The sequence below is a fragment of the Galeopterus variegatus genome, unplaced genomic scaffold (genome assembly GCF_000696425.1).
Source record: "Galeopterus variegatus unplaced genomic scaffold, G_variegatus-3.0.2 Scaffold551, whole genome shotgun sequence".
Classification (NCBI taxonomy): Eukaryota; Metazoa; Chordata; class Mammalia; order Dermoptera; family Cynocephalidae; genus Galeopterus; species Galeopterus variegatus.
Genome location: NW_007726662.1, coordinates 75,078 through 97,346, shown reverse-complemented (window position 1 = coordinate 97,346; position 22,269 = coordinate 75,078). Strand labels below are relative to the sequence as shown.

General features: G+C 49.1%; 1 protein-coding gene across 1 annotated transcript in view; it reads right to left on the bottom strand.

Annotated features, from left to right (window-relative positions):
• Positions 1-22,269, bottom strand: part of CHAT (choline O-acetyltransferase) — a 48,603-nt gene that overhangs the window by 6,458 nt on the left and 19,876 nt on the right. Inside the window, exons 7-12 of the mRNA XM_008569983.1 lie at positions 11,922-12,091; positions 9,413-9,513; positions 8,444-8,572; positions 5,901-6,023; positions 2,705-2,846; positions 2,506-2,568 (exon numbers count right to left, since the gene is read on the bottom strand). Coding sequence (XP_008568205.1) covers positions 2,506-2,568; positions 2,705-2,846; positions 5,901-6,023; positions 8,444-8,572; positions 9,413-9,513; positions 11,922-12,091 — 728 coding nt within the window. The remainder of the gene's footprint in view (positions 1-2,505; positions 2,569-2,704; positions 2,847-5,900; positions 6,024-8,443; positions 8,573-9,412; positions 9,514-11,921; positions 12,092-22,269) is intronic.

Below are 22,269 nucleotides of genomic sequence, written 5' to 3'. Positions count from 1 at the left end.
CATGTGGTCTCCTTCCTCGTGAATGGGATTAAGGCCCTTATAAAAGAGGCCTCACACGGCGTTTGGCTCTCTTGCCCTTCTCTCCCGCCATGCAAGGACACAGAGTTTGTTCCCCCAGAGCATGGTGCAACAAGGCGCCATCTTCAAAGCAGAGAGCAGCCCTCGCCAGGCAGCTGAACCTGCCTATGCCTTGTTCCTGGTCTTCGGACCTCCAGAAGTGTGAGAAATAAATTTGTGTTCTTTATGAATTACCTGTTCTCAGGTATTGTGTCAGAGCAGCACAAATGAACTAAGACATCAACCAGCTCTCTTCCTTTCAGCCCCACAGGCACCCCCACTTTTGGTGGGTGCCCCTAAAGCCTGAGGCCCCCTGAAGTTCTGCAGTGCAGTTCACTGGGTCCTGAGCTTCTCTCGCTGTCGGCTAAGTCGGCTGTCATGTTGTCATCTCCTTTCCCATTCTCCTTGTCCTAGTGTATCTATGGCTTAAAGAAATCCCTTGGCTGTTGTTTTGGAGGGTTTCAGAGTGACAGGAAACCCTGCTGTTCAATACCCCATGCTGGGTCAGAAGTTCACATCCTCCTCGCCCACCCCCTGCCCTGCCCCACATCAGTCCTTACACCAGCTCTCTCTTAATCTTACATAGATTCCTAGTTAGCATCTCTGCCTCTGGCAACCACCCCCCACCCACCCAGTCCTTCTCCCAGTCACCAGAGTGGGTTTTCTATCAGGAATCCAACGTCATGAGCTCTCCTGCTCCTCTGTCCTCTGTGAGCTGCACACACTGGGTACTTGCTTTTCTTCTTATTCCCTCCTTGGGCCGTCCTTCCCTTCTGTGTCTGCCTGACAAGCGTCTCTTCATCCTTCAAGTCTCATACCAAACACCACTTCCCCTGGGGAGCCTTCTTGGCTTTCCTGGATAGAAGGAAAGTTTGCCTCTCCATGTTTCCTCTTACTTCCCGAGGGCTCTTTTCACATGGGCTTGGATTTAACATCGAAGGGCCTCACCTTCCAACCGCACAGTAAACCCCTAAGAACAGGGCTTATGAACTCCATTTTTTGTTTCCTAGGACCCAGCGCCTTGCCTGGCATAAAGCAGGAAAACAAAAAATTCCCACTGAATACATGAGAGGGTGCTTCGTTTTTCCCAAACAGATGAATTTGGGACCTAGTAACTGAATTACAGAAAGTCTACTTTGTCTAGTTCTAAAACTCAGAAATGCATTGTTAGTACGTGCTTTCAAGTATATAGAGTGGAATTTGGTTAACTTGTTTTTATAGATTCTATGATCCTTCAAAAACTGTGTTAGAACGATTTGCAATCGATGCATTGATCAACAGCCCACCTCATTGCTTCTTCTGTATTGTTTGTGTGCGAATCATGGCTTTGCAGTGCCAGAAAATAAATCATTTCCCCAAATTAGGGACACATTCCCCTTACAATTTCAATTTCACTATTAATTTTCAGCAAGGACTTTTATTCATAGGTGGTATAAATAAATGCATAGAGAACAGGAGGCGAAACCAGCCCTTGTTGGGGATAAGCACGGCCTCACCTGTGATTGTGCAAGGCGTGCAAGCCACCGCTGCGGCTGGCCCGAGCCCCACTCCTGCACTTGACTCCTCTTGTCTAAACTGTAAAGTGCTATACATATTAGGTGCTCTTGTTACCGTTATGGTCATTTCAAATACCACTCACTGCATTCTTGTAAAATCCATGTAAAAGGCAGGAATGGTGTGTCACCTAGGTTCTAAAGATATGAAAACGGAGGCTCTGGGAGGTGGGTGGCTGTATTAGTCCATTTTCTGTCCATTATAACAGAATACCTCAAACTGGGTAATTTACAAAGGAAAGAAATTTATTTCTTACTGTTCTGTAGGCTGGGAAGACCAAGGTCAAGGGGTGCATCTGCTGAGGGCCTTGACCTGCTGACGACTCTTTGCAGAGTCCCGAGGCAGCGCAGGGAATCACACGGTGAGGAGGGGCACAGCGTGCTGGTGTGCTCACTTGCTCTCCTTATAAAGCCACTAGAGCTGCTCCTGGGATAACCCACTCATCCATTAACCCATTAATCCATTAATCCATGAATGGATCAGTCCATTCATGAGGGCAGGGCCCTTATAATCCAATCACCTCCCAAAGGTCCCACCTCTCAATACTGCCATGTTGGGGACCAAACTTCCACATGAGCTTTGGAGGGGACAAATATTCAGACCACAGCATCCCAACCCTGGCCCCCTAAAACTCATGTCCTTCTCACATACAAATACATCCATTCCACCCCCACAGTCCCAAAGTCTTAACTCGTTCCAGCACCAACCCCAAAGTCCCAAGTCCCATCTGTGAAATCAAAACAAGTTATCTACTGCCAAGATACAGTGGCAGGACAGGCACGGACAGACAGTGGCTGAGCTCTTGCCTAGGGTCGGGTGTTGTGGCCCCAGTGCTTGCAGGCTCCGCATGCAGCTCAGACGCCTGTAGTCGTGAGGTGGTGGGACATAACTCACCTTGACGGTGTACTCGGTCTGGGCTCGGATGGCATCCTTCAGGAGCAGCAGCTTCTCGGAAGCCTGTCAACAGACCAGAGAGGCAGTGCATGGGACTCTGGAAGGCTGCCCAGGGACAAACACAACTAAAGGAGCAGAGAGGCAGAACCCCGCAGCTTTGATGGCCCCCGGGGGCTCCCTAGCATGGAGCAGGACTCACGGGCATGGCCGCATTGTGGTCAGTCATGGCTCTCACAAAAGTCAGGGCCTCTGGAGTGGCCGATCTGATGTTGTCCACTCGTCCCTCCTGGAATCGGCGAACAGATGCGCTCTCGTAGGTGGGCACCAGTCTCTGGTGGAGTCTGTGTGAGATAAAGGATGAACGGCAAGTGGTAATTTATTCTCAGAAAATTATAATTGCTGAAAGAAAAATAGGCTCAGTAGGCTTTATTTCTACAGGCCTGACTTTACTTGGCATAGTATTTCATTTTAATGTTAATAGAATTCTAGAGAAGAATTCCCAAAGATGAACGCTGGGGAGTGTCTAACACGAACGACCACGTACACTTTTGTACACTGGGGACAGTGTGCTGACATAAAATGAAGAAGTGACTGGTAGCTTTCTAAAAAATTCCCAATCTGGTGGGGAACCTAGAATTTTCTGTGAGACCCGATGAGTGTTTGATTAATAGCACAGAATGGAAAAATTGTGTAATTAATCACTCACACCCTTGAGGGAATCTTGTTTTACTCAAAACAACTCAAGCATGATCTCTGGATTGAGGCAGAGAGGGGCCTTAGTGGTCATGAGTATAAACTGCTGCCCAGGCTCACCCGTCCAGTGGCAGCCGGGCTTCCAACAGGTGCCACGGCTGCCCTCTCCTCCCTGAGGTCTGCAGGGGTAAGTAAGCCTCTTTCCTTACACGTGCAAACCAGTGAACATCTCTAGTCTTGCACACCTGCCCGACACGCCCCCTTTCTCACCAGTCAGTCAAGTCCTTGGTGTTGGGGGTGGGGGAGGAGAAAGACACAGAGCTCAGAGAGGGGCAGTGACAACCCAGAGTCACACAGCAAGACATGGCCCTGTGTCTCGGCCCTCTCAGGGCATGTCCTTCTGGCACTGGATGGGTTTCTGGATGGAGAGGCTGTGTCTGATTTGGCATAGCGCATGGCACCGTCTTGCTTGGTGAGCAAGGACGTAACCTCCCTGCACACTTCTGTGGTGTCTCCCCAACACTCTGAGGGAGCTCCTCTCCTGTATCTCTGTGGTCCCTGGAGGCAAATGCCATGCCAAGCACAGTCTTGCTTGCCATTGCTGGCTGGTCACTGACCAACCCCAATTTAGACAGCTTCCAGGTGTTTGCTGAATCTAGAAGCAGGTTAAAACAACAGTTTTTGTTATAGCTTAGACTCTGAAGAATGCTGTTCCTGGGAAGCAAATCATATCTGGGCTATTTGATGGGCCCAAGTGCCTCTGGCCACATCTGGCGACAGCACAGACCATGGCAAGGTGGAAGAAGAGTGCTCTGTGCAGGCTCCATGGCCCCTTGCAGCTGTGAATTAAAGCTTGGAAGAGCTCTCAGTTAGGGAGTCCAGAGTAGCTGGTCTTGGTGGTGCCCCTAGTTGAGACTCTGGCAGGACACTGACCTCATGCCCCATTTCATCCATGTGACCTCTGAGTGCCAGATGGCATTGACTGCAGTTCCAAACTCCAGGTAGGTCCTGCCGTATCTTGATGCTAGTGAGGTTTCTGCATCTGTGCGTCTCAGTGGCCAGCCCAGTCCTCATGAGGGGTGACATCGGCCTTCCCCAGGGAGTACTGACAGGACAGGCACTCAGAGTGGCTGTACTCACTTCCCCGGGAGTTACAGCCTTGCGGGGGACTGGGGGATGCTGTGTCCACAAGGGTGCTGCCTGCTCATTAGTGAGAATCCCTTGCTCGGGCTTTATTGCTGGGACACTTTATGCCTCTGTGGGTGTTGCAGACAGAAAGCAGTCCATAGGGACAGTGCTTTACTGTCTGCACCAGATAGCGTATGAGCCACTGCGTCTGAAGCCCTGGGACCTGCAGGAGCTGGCCCTGTCTCCAGGAAGATCTATTATGGATTTGGGTTTTTTGCCTCCTATAGAGGCCATCCCATTGGCCACCAATTCTGACCTCCCTACTCTTCCCCTTCCCCCAACACATAGCCACCACAGCTCCCACTACAGAGATTTTTCCAGATCACAGACCTGGTTATGCCATCCCTGGCTAACCCTCATGTCTGCGATTCAGTCGCTGGCACCTGCTCTGTGCCTGGGGTAGCATGGACACTGGAGACTCAGAGGCATGTGAGATACCCAGAGTGTCAAGGTTGGGGGGCACAGCCAAGGAAACAAAGTCAACAAATTGACCAACAAGGTAGTTCAAACGAATATCAATTGCCTTAAATTGAAAGCATAAGGTGGTATGATAGGGAATGAGGTGGCAAAAGAGCCTGGGGTGGCAAAAGAGCCTGAGGCGGCTGCTTCAGATAAGGGGACCAGGAAAGGCCACTGGGGGAGATGCCTGGGCTGGTCGGGGCTGGCCTGTGAAGAGCGGTGGTGACGGGGTAGGTGGGCAGGGGCACAGCCAGGGCAAGGGTCTGGAGGCAGGAGAGTGCTTGCGGGAGGGCCCAGGTGAGGCCAGTTCGTGGGGGGCCTTTCTGAGCCTGGCCTTGGTTCTAAGCACAGTGGGAAGCCACTGGGAGGTGTCACGTGGTAAGTGATACAGCTGATTTGCATATTTTACAGCTCATACTTCATGAAGACAAGGTGATGGGGGCAAGAGAAAACGCAGAGACCCCTGGAAAGAGTGCTGCAGTTGGCTGAGCTCCAGATGATGGTGGCTTGGGAGGGGCTGGGGGCTGTGGCGGTGGAGGGTGGCGGAGAGACATTTGGAGGAGAATAGACATGGAAGGGTGGGGGACAAGAGAAAGGGGTGAACAGGATGGGTACAAAATCTTTGACTTGACCAACTGGGGGCTGCTGGCTGCTTACCAAGGTTGGGAAGACTCGAGGTGGGGGAGGGTACAGGTTACACGGCTGCAGGGGCTCAGGTGGGCTGGTGAAATGGGGATGAAGGCAGCTTCCTCAGCCTCACGGTCCTCACTGCCTGCTGGGCTGTCCTTAGCTCTGGGCTCCAGGCCCTGTAAGCTCCGAGCCTCTGGACCATTGCTCAGGAGGTTTCCTGACTGTGGCATCCTTCCTTCTCTTTTCTGGGGTTGCATTTATACTTCAATCCCAGTTCATGTGGCACCTCCTTCCATGCCACCTGCCTTGGCCATGCTCCAGTTCTCTAGGCCACTGAAAGCTGTCCCTCCCTCCAGGATGCTTGCCGACTCTAGAGCACCCTGTCAACAGCCCACCTGGGCACAGATTCACTCGCTTTTGCTCACCTGTAGAAGGCCAGCTGGAGGGCCACCTGGATGAAGGCATCAGGACTGCATTTCTGCTTCTTAATGAATGTTTTCCCATAGTTTTCAAACTTATAGACTGTGAAGTCGAGATTCTTCACTATCCTGTGATAGAAAAAGAAAAGATGCTTTTATTGCATGTAAAATAGAATGCATGCACCACAGAGTCTGCCCACGTTTCTTGAGCCTGGTCCATGTCCTAGCACTCCAAAAGGTGGGGACAAAGTCCCTGCCCTCCAGGAATGCACTGGGGTGTCAGAGACATGCCTTGACCTATGGAAGTGGCAGAAGGCACGCCAGACCAGGGCTGCTCTGAGTTGAAGAGGGGCTTAGCCACGCAGGGCTGTGGCCCTGCCCTGGGGCAGGCTGGCTGCAGCATTTGTGTGGGCAGGAGAAAATTGCCCCCAAAGTCCTGGTAACCCATGGCTATGAAGTAGGCCTGAGAGGGGCCACTCATCAGCCCATGAAGAAGGTGTGTCCAGCATCCCTGTGGACTCTTTTGGCATCCTGGCCATCCCGGCAGAGCCCGCTTCTCAGACAGAAGCCAGCAGCATGTCCTCCCAAGATTCATCCCTGCTGTTCTTTGGGGGAGAAAGACCTGGGGCCTGGTTGCTTGTCACAGCCACCACAACAAGGGTTGCTCATCTGGGGCTTTGCCAGTGACTGCAAACCCATTTTACCCAGAAACTGCTGCTGAGCCTCCCCTGACACACTGGGCCTTTGTCAATGCCAGAGTAAGTAACCAGAAAATTCCCCGAGTCTGCACTGAGACTCTTGAGCACTGGCCGCCCCCCGTATGACCCGTCTCCTCCTGCCCACTGGAGCAGCGTCCGGCACGTCCACGCTGGCTGCCCACCTGCCGTGTGTAGCACCGAGCCCTGTGTGGGCAGCCCGCTCCCCACTCACACCTTCCGTGGCGCCCCCGGCCCGCCTCTCCTTGAATTATTCTTCTTGCCTCCCATGAGCTCGGATCTTTGGGGGGCCGTGCCAGGTGCTGGGGACCCGGGGACTGGGAGAGGGCCCAGTTCCTGCAGAAACTACCCCTCTGTCCTTCCTGTTGACAGACTCCTTGGGCAGACTGGGCTCGCTGTCACCACAGCCACTTGGAAACCTCTTCCTGAGCTCTGCCCTCTCAGACCTCACCCCCTTCCATGGCCCGCTCAGGATCCCCAAGGATTTTCCTGCTTCCCACCCACAGGCCTCTCCTGGCTCTGCTTGAGAGAGGAGCTGGGGGACTCGAGAGCACGTGGGGCCTGCTGGGGGCTCTGAGAGCGAGTGGGCTCCTTCCTGCCCCCAGGACTTGCTGGCCCACCCACCCACTCCCCTGGCAGCTGACTGACCCCTGAACAACCCTGTGAAGGTGAGATGGGAACATCATTTGATAGGAAACCTGAGGCCTCTCCAGGCCCCGCGAAGCCAGGCACCCTGCACAGCGGCTCTCAGTGGAGGGTCCTCTCCCCCTCGGCCTCCCAGGCTGGCCGCACATGTACCATCCCACTCACTGGCACTATTCTCACGGTCGCCTCATCGCCGGGGACAGGGGGGCAGGCTCTGGACCCCCAACATAAGGACAGTGAAGCTCTTCTCAGTGCGGCCCCAGCTTCCCTTTTGTGCCTCAACTCTGGCCATTCTCCAGCTTGCTGGTCTCCAAACCTGGGTCCTATGAGCTTGGACAAGCTTGGACGAGCTGCCTGTCTGCCTGTTCCCCATCTGCTTGCACCACGAACTCCTATCCGTCCTTCAAGGCCCATCTCTCCAAAGCCCTCCCTCACCGTCCTGGCAGGGCTCAGCTCCTGTCTCTCCGTGCGCTTGGGTCTGCAGGACTCTCTCTGGTTTGGGCACTTATTGTATCACGTGTTTTGGTTTGGGGGTCTGCTTCCTCCACTAACATGTGGAGGGCAGGCCCATGGCACAATGACTTCTGTGTTCTCAGAGCCTTACTACGGCCACATGTCTGATGAATGACTGAACAACGGAACGCACACACGCTCACTTACTGAATGAGAGAATAAACAACCATGGTTCAGACCCAGGTGCCAGCCGCTGGCTCCCACCACACCTTGCTACTGCCCCAGTGCTCAGCCCACCCAGATGAGCCTACACCTGTCCCAGGTCCTCCTGTCTGGGTCGCGTTAGGGCCTGAACCGCCCCCTCCCCTTGGGGAAAAAGGCCCCCTTGTCAAGTTGAAGTGTATATTCAAGCAAATTTAAATAGCTTGGATTCAAATGATCTATTCAAACCAGTTGTTTATTACTCCCCTGAAAGCAGGGGATGATTTCCCAGACTTGACTCTGCTCAGTCAGGTGAAACCTGTGAAAAAAAAATAGCTCCACCTTTGCATTTTATGGAAATGATGGATACTTCAGCAAGGTTATTTCCCCTAGAGTTATAACTCCCTTTAGTCTGACTACATTTCCATGAAGGGTGTGATGGGGTGGGGCCATGTAAGGGGAGGTAGAGTGGCTGGTGGGGGGGACAGGGTGGCCCCAGAGGATCACCTCAAGGACACTTTGGCTTCTCCTTACCGTTGAAGTTTCTCTGCTGAGGAGGCCAAGCAGCCTTGAATTTCCGGGGAGCACTTCCACCTCAGCCTCCTGGGGGCTGGGAGCTCGCTGACCGAATCTGCGCGCACCAGCCTCCTGCTGCCCGTCATCCTGCAGGCACAAAGGGGCGACCTCCTGAGGCCCTGCGAGCTAGGGGGTTGGGGGGCAGCGCTGCCCCTTTGCCTTCTGCAATCGTCTTAGCACACCATGGCATTCCAGGGGGTGCGAGCTGCCCCGGAAAGCATTGAGCAGGTGGGTAGGTACAGGCTCAGAGAGGCCACCAAAATCAGTAAGCGGCAGAGCCAGGATTCCATCCAGTTTTGCCAGACTCTAGAGCCCATTATTTCTTTTCATTTGTTTCCTGTTAGACCACACTACACCCCTAACGCTTATAACACCTGGAGAGAAATTTAAGCACAAGCTGTGGTGTTCTGCCTACAAGGGTTGTCTGTCTACCAAGAGCTGGTCTGTATTTCAGGGATCCTAAAGAGTCTGATGGAAGAGATGGGGAACTTAGATGCAGGCAAGAGATGCAAAATTGTGAATGTAGGAAGGAACATGATGTGTTTGAGGGACAGAGGGACCCTCAATCCAGCCAGCTTGGAAGCTAGGGAGGGACCCAGCCTGGTGGATGGAAGGGGTGTGGCTCAGAGACGTCCCTCTGTGCTGGGTCACAGCAGGTATCGATCTGGGTTTCTCCATCAAAGCAGATGTTCCTGAGAACTCTTGGCCATGCTTCTCCCGACTGCCTTAAATCTGCTGCCCAGTCTGTCCCTTCTCTCTGTGACCTATAAAGCTCATGACGTCTCATTCAAGCTGCTTTTCAAATTCATCTTTTGCTAAGACCCTTTCCAGACTGGCACGGCCCCCCGACGGCCACCCACACTCTTCTGAACCCAGCTCTCCACCTCCGCCCTGTGCCACTCCAGAGGGGCCCTGCCCCACACTCACATGTGCCTGAGCAGGTGCTCTGTGCACTGCACTAGGACGATGCCATCGAACGGGGAGTGTTCACACACCACGCCGCAGGTGCCGTCTCGGCCCACCACAAACTGCAATGGGGAAGAAGAGGGTGAGAGGACCCAGGGACAGTCAGCATTTCCAACCGGCCCCTTGGCTCCAGCCAGGCCTCGCCAGCCTCTCAGGGGCACTGCTCCCCCAAGGACAGCAAAGCCCATTATTGCCTGAAGAGAATGCTGCACGTGATTGCAGAGGCCTGAGGATAGGAGAGTCTCAAGACAGCTGTCAACCGTGCAACCTCTTCCCCAGGCTCTGGGCCGTGAAGGTGGAGCCCCGAGTTCCCTGACAGAAGCAGCCCAGCGACTCCTGACGAGCTCCTGCTCGCGCGTCTGTGGACGCTGTCCTGGGCGTGGGCGAGCTCCTCCAGCCTCTCTCAGCCTTCTTTCTTCTTCCCGGGGCCCATCACAGACGTCATCGGCAATGCTTTGTGTGACTATTTCTCTGCCGGACCCTTTGTTTTGGCCACTGTTGATTTTATGCCCAAGAGCTACATCAGTGTCCATCCACAGTAGGTGCTCAACAACTTTGTTGAACGAGTGAATGAAAGATAACGATATGATCTGGATGATAAGCAGATTCCTAGGGAGAAGTGACAAGTAAAATGTCCCTTGCTGGGAGTGAAGGGCAGGTGGATGGAGGAAGCTCCGTCGATTGCCACCTGGGCTTCGAGTGGGGGACCCTGGTCCTGGGTCTGCTGCTGCACCGGGCAGCTGGGAGAGGTTAGACAAGAGCCTTCAACTGCCTGGACTTCAGTTCACTCTCATTTAACGTGGGTCCATTGAGGCCCAGCTCACAGGACTGAGGTGAGAACTAGGAAGGAGGCACTGGAGAGATCCGCAGGAGCCGCAGAGTTTACTTACGACTCATTTTTTATGACTTTACAAAGACTAGATTTAGCTGACTTGGAAGGGAACATATGCAGTACACAAAGGTACTGGGAGAGTATGATGACAGGGTCAAGATTTGACTGTTAAAGTGTAACCCTGAATACTCAAGAGATGCTAGTCCTCCATCCATGAACAATCAGATGGACAAACGTCCACGGAGTTGATCTCTAAACTCATCCCTTGCACACTCTTCTCTCTCCCACAGTGGCCCCTGACTTTCTGTCCGGAGCCCAGCTCTCAGTCCTCTGGGACTCAGGTCCGTGGACCCTGTCTGGCCTCTCCGGCTCACCTAACAACGTGCCCTGCCAACGAAAGGAGCCTGGAGGTCAGCACAGACGCACCCACGGGAGGCCTGAGTGCTTTCCTATCGCTGTCATTAAAAGGGAGAAAAATGGTGTCTTTTAAAAACTGCTACCAAGGCTTACTATGTTCCAGGTCCTGTGCATCCATTATGTCATTTCATTCCCACAGCTGCTCCATGAAAGATTACAAGCCATTAGCATCACTGCGGAGGCTAAAACAGCTGGCCCAGCAGCGAGAGAACTCATCTGAAATAACAGAATCAATATGCAAACCAATAAAAGGATTTCCTGCAGAATGTAGGGACACAGAAAAATGAGATATTGCCTAGAAGTGCTCATCCGTGTGAGCTGTGCTAACTCCGGGGAGAGAGGTGGTCTGCCTGCTGTTTTACATGCCCATGGTGCAAGTGTGGTGGCTTTACAAAATAAACAAGATTAGATTCAGCATTGGCATTGGGTTGACTGGACTCCCCTACAGAGGGAAAGGGGACAGAGAAACGGGAATAAATGGCCTGACTTTGACTTCTTCCTGTCTGCACGGGTATTTTTCTCAAGGCCAAAGTAAACGTCTTATTTGTAGGCTGATGTCATGTGAATGAAAAAATATGAATTATTTTATTTCATTTTAGGACTTTTCTTCTGTGGAGTTGCTGGGCTGTCTTACTTCTCAGGGACTGAGGGAGGTGTGTCGAAATGACTAGGACGGGGTGGTGGACAATCAAAAGCAGACGTCTCTGGGCATCAGAGGTGATGCTTGCTGAATGTGTTAAGGCTCGTTCAGCGGCGGCGGCTGCGTTCTCCTGTCCCTGGCCTGTCCCCACCTTACAGCGCATGGTGGGAGGTGAGGAGTGGGGCCAGGTCTGACCCTGAAGCCCCCCTGGCATGCCTGGCACAGGCTGCAGGAAGGTTAGGGAGTTCGAGTTGACTTTAGCCACTTGCTCCTGGGAAGAGTTCTGACCAGTCCAGAGGCTGACACCAGTAGCCCTGAAGCCCCCCTGGCATGCCTGGCACAGGCTGCAGGAAGGTTAGGGAGTTCGAGTCGACTTTAGCCACTTGCTCCTGGGAAGAGTTCTGACCAGTCCAGAGGCTGACACCAGTAGCCCATCTCAGGCCCCTTCAGCTCCCCCGACCCCATCAGACCCAGCATCGTGGGCTGCAGAGCTTGCCAGACGCGAGCACGAGCTGGCTCCAGGTGCTGGACTGTGCCCACTCACTTTCTCACTCACCTGCTTGGGGCGGTGAGGGGCTTACCTGTAGCGACTTGTCATACCAGCGGTTTGCCCCGTTCCTGCTGCAGCCTCCGCCGTGGAGAAGCTGGAGTGCCCTGTTGGTGTCACTGAGCTCCCCGCCACCTGGGGCGTCCAGGCACACCAGGCAGATGCAGCGCTCAATCATGTCCAGTGAGTCCCGGTTGGTGGAGTCTGCGGGGTGGGCAAGCGTGGCCTTAGCACCTGTCCTGCCCCAGGCCTGGCTCTCCTCTGCAGAGCCCCCTACACTGAGGGCATCCCTGACTTCTGGGAATACACACAGACCCAGATCTGATCCCCCAACCCTTCCCTACCGTGAGCGGGCAGAGAAGTCAGCCAGACTGTCCCGAACCTCTGTCCTGTCCAGTGGCCCTGCTCACCCTCAGGGTCTTTGCAACAGCTCTGCCCCCAGCTATGTGGCCACTGGTCTGCCAGAGTGAGGGGGGACACTTAGACCCTCGGGCCAGTTAACATCAGGGGAGGGGCTCCAATCCCCCATCAACAGCACCCTTCACTCCAGCACCCCTGACCCACGTCTGTGTGTAGGCATGTGTGTTTGTCCTAAACTATGATTCTCAAACATTTGTTAGTTGTTGAGAGTTTAAAATTAGACAGTTTCTCCTGAAAATCTGGAGGAAGGGTGTTGCTCGCCCCTCCCCCAGGCTGCTGAATCAGCACTGATGTGCAGGCTGAAGGGCTGGGCTGCCCCCGACCCCATCCGGATGAGCCTGTCGGGGCTGTTTCCAGCATGTGGAACCCATCAGGACAAACAGACTAAAGTCACTGAATTGTGCAAGAATCAGTCTGCAGGTCATTCTGATGTAAAGCCCCTAACAATTCCCAGGCTCCTCCCTACAGCACGGAGGCTTCAGAAGGGAATCCCCCAGTGGCACTGGAGGAAGACAGACTAGGATGTCTCTTCAGGAGGAGGGGCCAGGCACAGGGCCTGCCCTTTTCCACGGTGAACACTGGGCATCAGGTTCCTCCTGGAGAGGAGAACCTGGCCAGCCAGATGGGCCACCCTGAGCTCCCTCCGCCCAGCACGGGGAAGTTTGCTAAGCCAGCCCAGCAGGACCATGGCAGTGGCTGCTACTGCTGCTGCTGCTGCTGTGTGGCTCCAAACAGGAGTCTCTATTGTGGTGACAGTGTTTTTTCTCCACCACCTGATACTGGGTGTGGGGTAGAAACCTGTCTTTTGGTGTAAATTCACCAAAACCGAAGGTCAACACATCAGTTTAAAATTTCAAGGAGTCACATCAAGATACAATAGTGAGGGATGCACATAGCCCAGGGATCCTGACCTCTGGGCTGGATGCTGTGACAAGGTGAGGTGCAGAGTTGGCTCCAGCCCTGGGGTCTGTGTATGGGAAAACAGGGTGCACGGTACTTGGAGGGAAAGGGGTACCATGGGGCAGAGACTGCTGGTTGCTTGCCACAGGACCCTTTCTCCCCTTGCTCATAGTGCAAGATTTTTAGCTTGGCATGGGGACGACCACCTATAGCTAGATTACCCAGCCTCCCTTACAGCTAAGGTGACCAGGTGTCTGAATACTGCCACCGTGATCTAGAAACACTGTGTGACAGCTTCCAGGGAAGCTCCTTAAGGGCAACTTGCATTTGCTCTTTGTCCTTCCTGCCTTCCTGCATCCTGCTGCCTGAGGCACAAGGGTGACGCCTGAGCTCTCGCCCCCATTCTGCCTTCCTCAGGAAGGTGGAGAGCTCCCCTCCGAGCATGGCCAGTCAATCCCCAAGACACTTCCATGAGTCTCCTCAATGCCTGCAGGGTACATGGATGCTAAGGCCAACTGTGCTGGTCTCTGCTCTGCCCAGGTGATTTCTCCAGGCTAATGAACCCAAGACACTTCCATGAGTCTCTTCAATGCCTGCAGGGTACGTGGATGCTAAGGCCAACTGTGCTGGTCTCTGCTCTGCCCAGGTGATTTCTCCAGGCTAATGATAGGTGTCCACAGCTGTCCTTGCCTGAAATGAGTCTCCAGTCCCCATCCATCCCCTTCCTTTGACCCTTGCAGGTCCTGGGGTAAGGGGGTGTGTCCCACAGCAGGTCCTCCACTCTGGGAGGCAGCCCATCCTTGGACATCTGTTCCTTCTTCCTATCCAGGATGAGGCACTGGGAAGCCCTGTACTTTCAGGACCCCTTTTCATCCCTATGTGGTCAGGATGCGTCGTCACCTTCTGCATGGCCTCTTGGGCTTTCTTACCTCAATCTGCTCAGCATCAAGGCTTTGGACCATGCCCGGAGGGTCTAAAGGCAAATGAGAGCCAGTCGAGGCCTTAGGGAAACTCCCCTCCCCTTAAGCTCTTTGAGTGTGGTGCAGTCCCTCTGTCACCTTCTTCAACCTGAGACACTCCCACTGCTCTTGAGTGAGAATCCAAACTTCTAAACACGGCACCCTGACTTTGTGGCTTACCCCTGCTGCCCCGGGGGTCACCTCCTCCTCCCTGCATCCATGCATAGACCTCACAGCCAGCCTCCTGCCATCCCTCAGTACCTGTGCGTGCTCTATCTCCTCACCATCGGCAGGCCGTCCCTGGACTGCCCTTCTCCTACTTTGCCTATCGAAGGCCTGCTGATAAAACCCTCCCTGATCTCCCTAATCCTCCAGCAGTGCCAGCCATATTCTGGAGGACTCCTGACACCTGCAGCACCTGCTCAGTCCAGACCTGGATCTCCACTCTGTCCTCCAGGCTGGCCTCACACAGCGCCTGAGCCCAGGGCTGGACCTGCCCCTCTCTACACCCAGCACCAACACTGCACAGCACTTGATCCTGCTGTTGCCCCCAGACCCCTACACTTCTGGCAGTCACTGCCACTCCAGTGCTTGCTGTCCCCAGAGCCCTGATCTGGTCCCCTCCCCTGATGTCTGTGAGCTCGCTGATGGCGGGTCCTGGGTCCCCAGCATGAGCTGGGTACAGGAAAGTATTTGTGGTTGGTAATGGACTTGAGTGTGCTGCCCTCAGCCTGGCCCAGGTGGGTCTGGGATCTGTGCGCCCAGCTCAGAGAGGGGGACTGGAGGAGCCCAGCCGGTTGACGGGAAAGGCCCATGGCCCTTTTGAGGGCAGGAAGCCACCACCTTGGGGGCATCGAGCCTCATGGGATGGCTGTGGAGTAAGGGTGGGGTGAAGCTGGGGACAGGGTAGGGTTCCTCCCTCTGTGAGGCTCTGCGCCCTGTCTCTCTGCCCTCCATTAGGCATCCCTGCAGATGGCCATGCTGTGCTGGGGGTCCCATTGGGCTCCTGGGCTAGCCAATGCCTTCATAATGTTGGGAGGCCATGGCCAGGCTTGGGTTGGACTCAGACCAGCAGAAAGATGGGAGAGGCATGTGAGGAGGGAGATAATGGTGCGGAAAGAGGCTTGGAGGGCTGGGGAGCCGACCCTCAGGCTTGTAGGTGGAGCTCATGGGTGAAGGCATGCAGGGTGCGGGTGAGGCTAGAAGAACACAATGATGTGATGCTATTAGTTGACCTTTGCTGAGCACCTACTATGTACCAGACATCAATCTAAGCACGCACATTGATGAGTATGAGATAGGCCTTGTCATGCCTCACTCACAGGTGGGAGCAGAGAAATGAAACATCTTGCCCTTAGGCCATTTACAAGGCCTCACTTGGACATGGGGGATGATAACAGTATCCAGGAAGTGGAGGAGCCAGGTTTGATCTGAGGCATCCAACCCCCAGGCCCAGGCTCATCATCAAGGGCTGTGAATGCCAGCCCAGGGGTGCGGACTTCATCCAGCAACACCCCTTCCCAGCTGGGCAATGCAAGGCTGGCAGTGAGTAAGGACAGCTCCCTGGGCATCAGTGCCCTGGCCACCTCCAGGCAGGAGAGAGGGATCCCTGAGGAGGGGCAGAGGCCTCTCCACCATGTGCAGGCTGTGCAGGGCCCAGGAGCTCAGCTCCACACAACAGGAACCAGGTCCTGGCTCATTAGACAGAGTGAAATGGGAGCAGGACTGCGGAGCTGAGAAGCAGGTGGCCTTGCAAATGAACTCCCTGCGTGCAAGAAGCTGATCGGTCAAATGCTGACAAGTTTATTGTGTAAGGCAGAAAATGAACTACACCCAAACTCATCCACCATGACTCTGGCCCAAATGTAATGGAAACACAGGGTGGTGGGCTGGAAGCACCGGCAGGGGCCGTTTGTCTTGTGGTGTCCTCATTGAGCACACCGAGGCTTGTTTAATGTGGTAAATCAATCTTCCTCAGGGAGTCCCTGCTTAATAGTGAGAGCTGAGTAACAGGAGGAGCTTGCTTTGACACCCACACTCCGCGAGCTGACAGCTTCAGCGGTGTGGAAATTCCAGGGGCCACGAGTCCTTGGGAAGCCCTGAGACTACTGTTGGAGGTTGAAAGCTTACAGACTGTGACTCAGGTGAGCAAAGATAAAAGGAACACTCAGCCCCTCTGTCTTCAGAGGGCTGCAGAACTCTGAAGTGCTGCTCCCCAAGGCATACACCTGTGCATGGGCACACGCAGATGTACCCAGCCCTCTCTGGGACACTTGTCTTCTCTATCTATTCCCTGAGAATTTGGCACAAGTCAGGTTTCTACTGTCCTACTGGTCCTCCCTCACATACTCCAGGGAGATGGAGCACTGGGCTCCTCATCGGAGGCTTAGAGCTTCTAAACCTTTGCCAGTCCCATCTGAGCATCCTTCCTCCCCAGATGAAAGGATTGCATCTCCTTTGGGGAGGTAAATCTGTCATCACATATCTCATATTTTTCCCTGTTCTGTAGCTTATGGTGTTATCTTTATGTTCCAGGTCCCCAGAGGCTATGAGAATTCCAACAAAAACACTTCTGGCCCAGTGAAATCTGGCTCCTACAAATTAAAACTGCTGTGCCTTGAGTCACAAAAGCCTCCTTTAAAGAGCTCAAGAAGGAGGGTCTTCTGGAAGTGGACTTTTCCCTATTCCCCCCACTGAAAACCCTGTACATTATATTTAAAACAAATGTTAGAAGACTCTGAAAGATGGAAGGAGGAAGGCAGACCAGCTAGGGAACTCAGGACCCAAGGAACGACATGGTGGCAGGTTCCCTGGGTGTTGTGGACTGAATTGTGTCTCCTGCAAATTCATGCACAGAAGTCTTAACCACCAATGTGACTGTGTTTGGAGATAGGACCATTAAGGGATAAATAAGGTTAAATGAGGTCATAAGAGTGGGGCTCTAATCCGATAGAACTGATGTCTTTATAAGAAGTGCAAGGATGTGCACACAGAGATGAGGCCATGTGAGGACACAGAAAGAAGGTGGCCATCTGCAAGCCAAGGAGAGAAGACTCAAGAGAAACCAACCCTACCAATACCTTGATCTTGGACTTTCAGACTCCAGAACTGTGAGAAATAAATTTCTGTGTTTAAGCCATCCAGTCTGTGTTATGGCAGCCCTAGAAAACTAATAAACTGGAATTTTTGTCTTTGTTTTGTTTACCAAAAATACCCCAGACTTGGAGCAAAAGAAGCCAGCAACATAAAAACTCAAAAGAAGTCCCAACAAAACCCTGCTCTCTATATCCAAAGGACCAGGAAAGGGGCAGATTAGTAAGACATAAAACTTTTAGATAATAACTGTTCTTCTTTAGCCAAATACCACAGGAAAAATTGTCACCCACCCTCCCACACCCTCAAATCTCCCCCACTGCCTACCCACTGCTGCCAACAAAGGCCAAGTGTGGAGCCTAGACTTCTACCATCACTAGTCTGCAATGAGGCATCTCAACCTCTGGGTGTATTGGGAAGGCATGGTCTCAGGTGAGAGCTGGGACTTCCATTGCCTCCTTGCTGTAACCAAATTTGGCAAAAGACATAAGCCTAAAGATTTAAGAAGCTGAGTTAACCAAAACAGAATAAATTCACAGAAATCGACACCAAGACATATATCATAGTCAAACTTTTGAAAACTAAAGCTAAAGCAAGAAATGTGGAAAGCAGGGAGAGAGAAATTACACTTTGTCTATAGGAAAAAAGCAATTAGAATGACAACAGATTTCCTATTAGGAACCATGGAGGCCAGAAAGAAGTAGCACAACATTTTTCAAGGGCTGAAAGAAAAGACTTATCAACCCAGAATTCTATATCTAGGAAAAAACGTTATTCAGAAATAAAAGGGGAAATCAAAACATTCTCACATGAAGAAAAACTAACAGAATTTATCCCAGTAGACCTTCCCTAAAAGAATGGTTAAAGGAAGTTTCCTAAAAAGAAAGGAAATAATAAAAAAAATGAGGAATGCTGGAACATCAAGAAAGAAAAAAGAATAACAGAAAGAGTAAATACCTGAGTAAATAAATTCATTTTCTTTCTCCTTTTGAGTTTTCTAAACTCTGTTTAGCATTGAAGCAAAAATTGTAACACTGCCTGGTGTGGTTCTAAATGTATAAAGAGGAAATATTTAAGACAATTATATTATAAACAGGGGAGAGTAAAGGGATGTGAAGGGTGGTAAGTTTTCTACACTTCACTAGAATTGGTAAAAATTTCAACACCAAGAGACTATGATAAGTCACTTATATATAAGGTAATACATACAGAAACTGCTAGAAAAAGCTATTAAAACAGATAACAGTAAAACTGCTACAAATAAACCAAACTATAATTCTAAAAAATGATCACATAACCCACAGGAAGGCAAGAAAAACAAAACAAGAATTAAGAAACAGAAAGAACAAAGAAAAAACAAAAAAATAAAATGGTGGAGTTAAGCCTTTATATATTAATATTTACATTAAATGTAAATGATCTAAATACACCAATTAAAAGACAGAGATTGGAAGAATATATTTTTAAAAAGACACATTACCCAGCTATATGCTGTCTTCAAGAAACTCATATTAAATATAACAATATAGGTTCATTGTAAGTAAATGGAAAGAAAAAAATATCATGCAAACTTTAGTCAAAAGAAAGCAGGAATGGCTATATTAATGTCAGATAAAATAAACTTCAGAGCAAAAAAAAATTACTGGGGACATAGAGGAACATTACATAAAAATAAAGGGTAAATCCACCAAAAAGACATAGCAATCCTAAATGCATGTGTACCAAACATACAAAAATGCCACAAAATCTGTGAAGTAAAAACTGCCAGAACTGAAAGGAGAAATAGACAAACTCAAAACTGTATGAGGAGACTTCACACCCCTCTTTCAACAATTGATAGAACAACTAGACAGAAATTCAACAAAGATATAAAATAATTTAACAATATCTTCAATTGACAGGTTCTAATGGATATTGATAGAAAACTTTACTCAACAACAGCAGAATGTACATTCTTTTCAAGCACCATGGAACAGATGCTAAGATGGACTTCATCCCGGACCATAAAACAACCCTTAACAAATTGGAAAGAACTGAAATCATACAACATCTGAACACAGTAGAATCAAAGTAGAAATCAATAACAGAAAAAGGACAGAAAAAGTTCCAAATATTCGGAAACTAAACAATACCCTTCTAAATAATCCATGGGTCAAAGAGGAAGTCTTAAGGGAAAATTTAAAAATACAATAAAATGAATGAAAATTAAAATGCACTATATCAAAATTTGTGAGATATAGCTAAAGTATTGGTGAGAGGAAAATTTATAGATCTAAATGTTTATTTTAGAAAAGAGTAAAAATCTCAAATCAATAATGTAAGTTCAAGGGGCTGGCTGGTTAGCTCAGTTGGTTAGAGCTCAGCCTTATAACACTGAGGTCATGGGTTTGAATCCCCATAACAGCCAGCTGCCAAAAAATTAAATAAATAAACAAACCAGTAAATAATGTAAGTTCTTACCTCAAAAACCTAGAAAAAGAAGAGCAGAACAAGCCCAAAGCAAGCAGGAGGAAGGAAACAATAAGGATCAGGAATCAGTGAAATTGAAAACAGGAAGGAAAAAGAAAATCAATGAAAATAAAGCTGTTCCTTTTAAATGACCAATCAAATCTCTAGCAAGACTGACAAAGAAAAAAGATAGGAAGACACAATCACCAGTAACAAAAATGAAACAGAGGATATCACTGTAGACTCTGGAGACATCAAAAGTATAATAAAAGAATACTATGAACAACTCGACACAAATAAATCTGACGACATAGATGAAATGGGCCAATCCCTTAGAAAGTATACACCGCCACAATGCACCAAATATGAAACAGATCATTTGAATAGCCCTTTAACTATTTTAAAAATTGAATTTGTAAATTTAAAACTCCCAAAAAAGAAATCCCCAGGACCAAATGATTTCACAGAAGAATTATACCACACATTTAAGAAAGAATTAACAACACATCTACACAATTTCTTCCAGAAAATTTAAGAGGAGAAAACACTTCCCAATTTATTTTATGAACCTGGTAGTACCCTGATACCAAGACAAGACAATTATAATACAAAAAACAAACAAAAAACCAGAGAAACTACAGACCAATGTCCCTCATGAATATAGATGCAAAAATACTGAACAATATATTAGCAATTAAAACTAAGCAATATATAAAAAGAATTATACACCATGACCAAATGCTGCTTATTCTAGGAATGCAAGTCTGATTCAATTTGACTATCAATCGATGTAGTTCACCATATTAGCAGACCAAGGAAGAAAAATCTCATGATTATACTAATTGATACAGTAAAAGCATTTGGCAAAATTCAACATTCATTCATGATAAAATATCTTAGAAAACTAGTTTTACAGGGCAATTTCCTCAACTTGATAATGAGCATCTACAAAAAGCCTATAGCTAACATCATATTTAAAGGAGAAAGATGGAATGTTTTCCGCCTAAGATCAGGAACAAGACAAAGATATCCACTGTTACCACAGTTATTCAACATAGTACTGAAGGTTGGCCAGTGCAACGTGGAAAGAAAAGGGAATAAAAGAGATACAGATCAGAAAGAAAAAATAAAACTATCCCTGTTTTTATATGACATGATTGTTCATGCAGAAAATCCTAAGGAAATGCAAATACAAAAACAAAACTTCTAGATCTAATAAATGAATTCATCAAGGTTGTGAGATATAAGATCGACATAAAAAAATCAATTATATTTTTGTATACCACTAACAAACATGGTAACACCAAAATTAAAAATACAAGGAAATGCAAATACAAAAACAAAACTTCTAGATCTAATAAATGAATTCATCAAGGTTGTGAGATATAAGATCGACATACAAAAATCAATTATATTTTTGTATACCACTAACAAACATGGTAACACCAAAATTAAAAATACAATACTGTTTATAATTATTCAAAACAAAGGAAATACTTCGGTGTAAATCTAACAAAAATACATAGACTTGTATGCTAGAACTACAAAATGCTAATGACAGAAATTTTTAAAAAAGCCTAAGACATCTAGGTAAATGGAAGGATCTATCATGCTCATACTTTGGAAGACTCAACACAGTGAAGATGTCAGTTCTCTCCAAACTGATAAACAGGTTTAACATAGTTCCCATCAAAATCCCAGCATGATTTTTTTGTAGATACAGACAAGATTTTGCTAAAATCTATATGCAAAGGTAAAGAAACTAGAATAGCTCAAGCAATTTTGAAAAAGAATAAAGTTGGAGAATCCGTGTATTTAATTTCAAGCCATATTATATAGCTACATAATCAAGAATGTGTGGTATTTGCAGAGGGATGAACACGTAGATCAATGGAACAGAATAGAGAAACCAAAAACAGACGCACACAAACATGCCCAACTGATTCTGATAAAGGTGCAAAGGCAATTAAATGGAGGAAGGGTGGGCTCTGCAACAAAGGCTGCTGGAGCAAGTAGACATCCCCAAGCCAAAAAGAAAAGAGAAGAGAAGCCTTGACATCAATCTCATACCTTCTACAAAAATTAATTCAAAATGGATTGCAAACTTGAAGGTACAATGTAATACTATAAAACAAATAAAAAAAAGATATAGGAGAAAAGCTTTGGCATCTAGGGCTATGCAAAGAATTCTTAGACTTGGCACCAAAAGCATCATCCATAAAAGGAAAAATTGATAAATTGGGCTTCAACAACACTCTGTTAAGAAGGTGGAAAGGCAGCTACAGACTGGGAGAAGATATTTGCAAATCACACATCCAGTAAAGGAATAATATCTATAGTATATAAACCACTCTCAGAACTCACAGTAAAAAATAAAACAAAAACTCTAAACAACCCAATTAGAAAATGGGCAAAAACTCTAAACAACCCAATTAGAAAATGGGCAAAAGACATAGCAAATGAGCATGTGAAAATATATTCATCATCATTAGTCATTAGGGAAATATAGATTAAAGCTACAATGAGGTATTACCATACACCTATCAGAGTGGCCAAAATAAA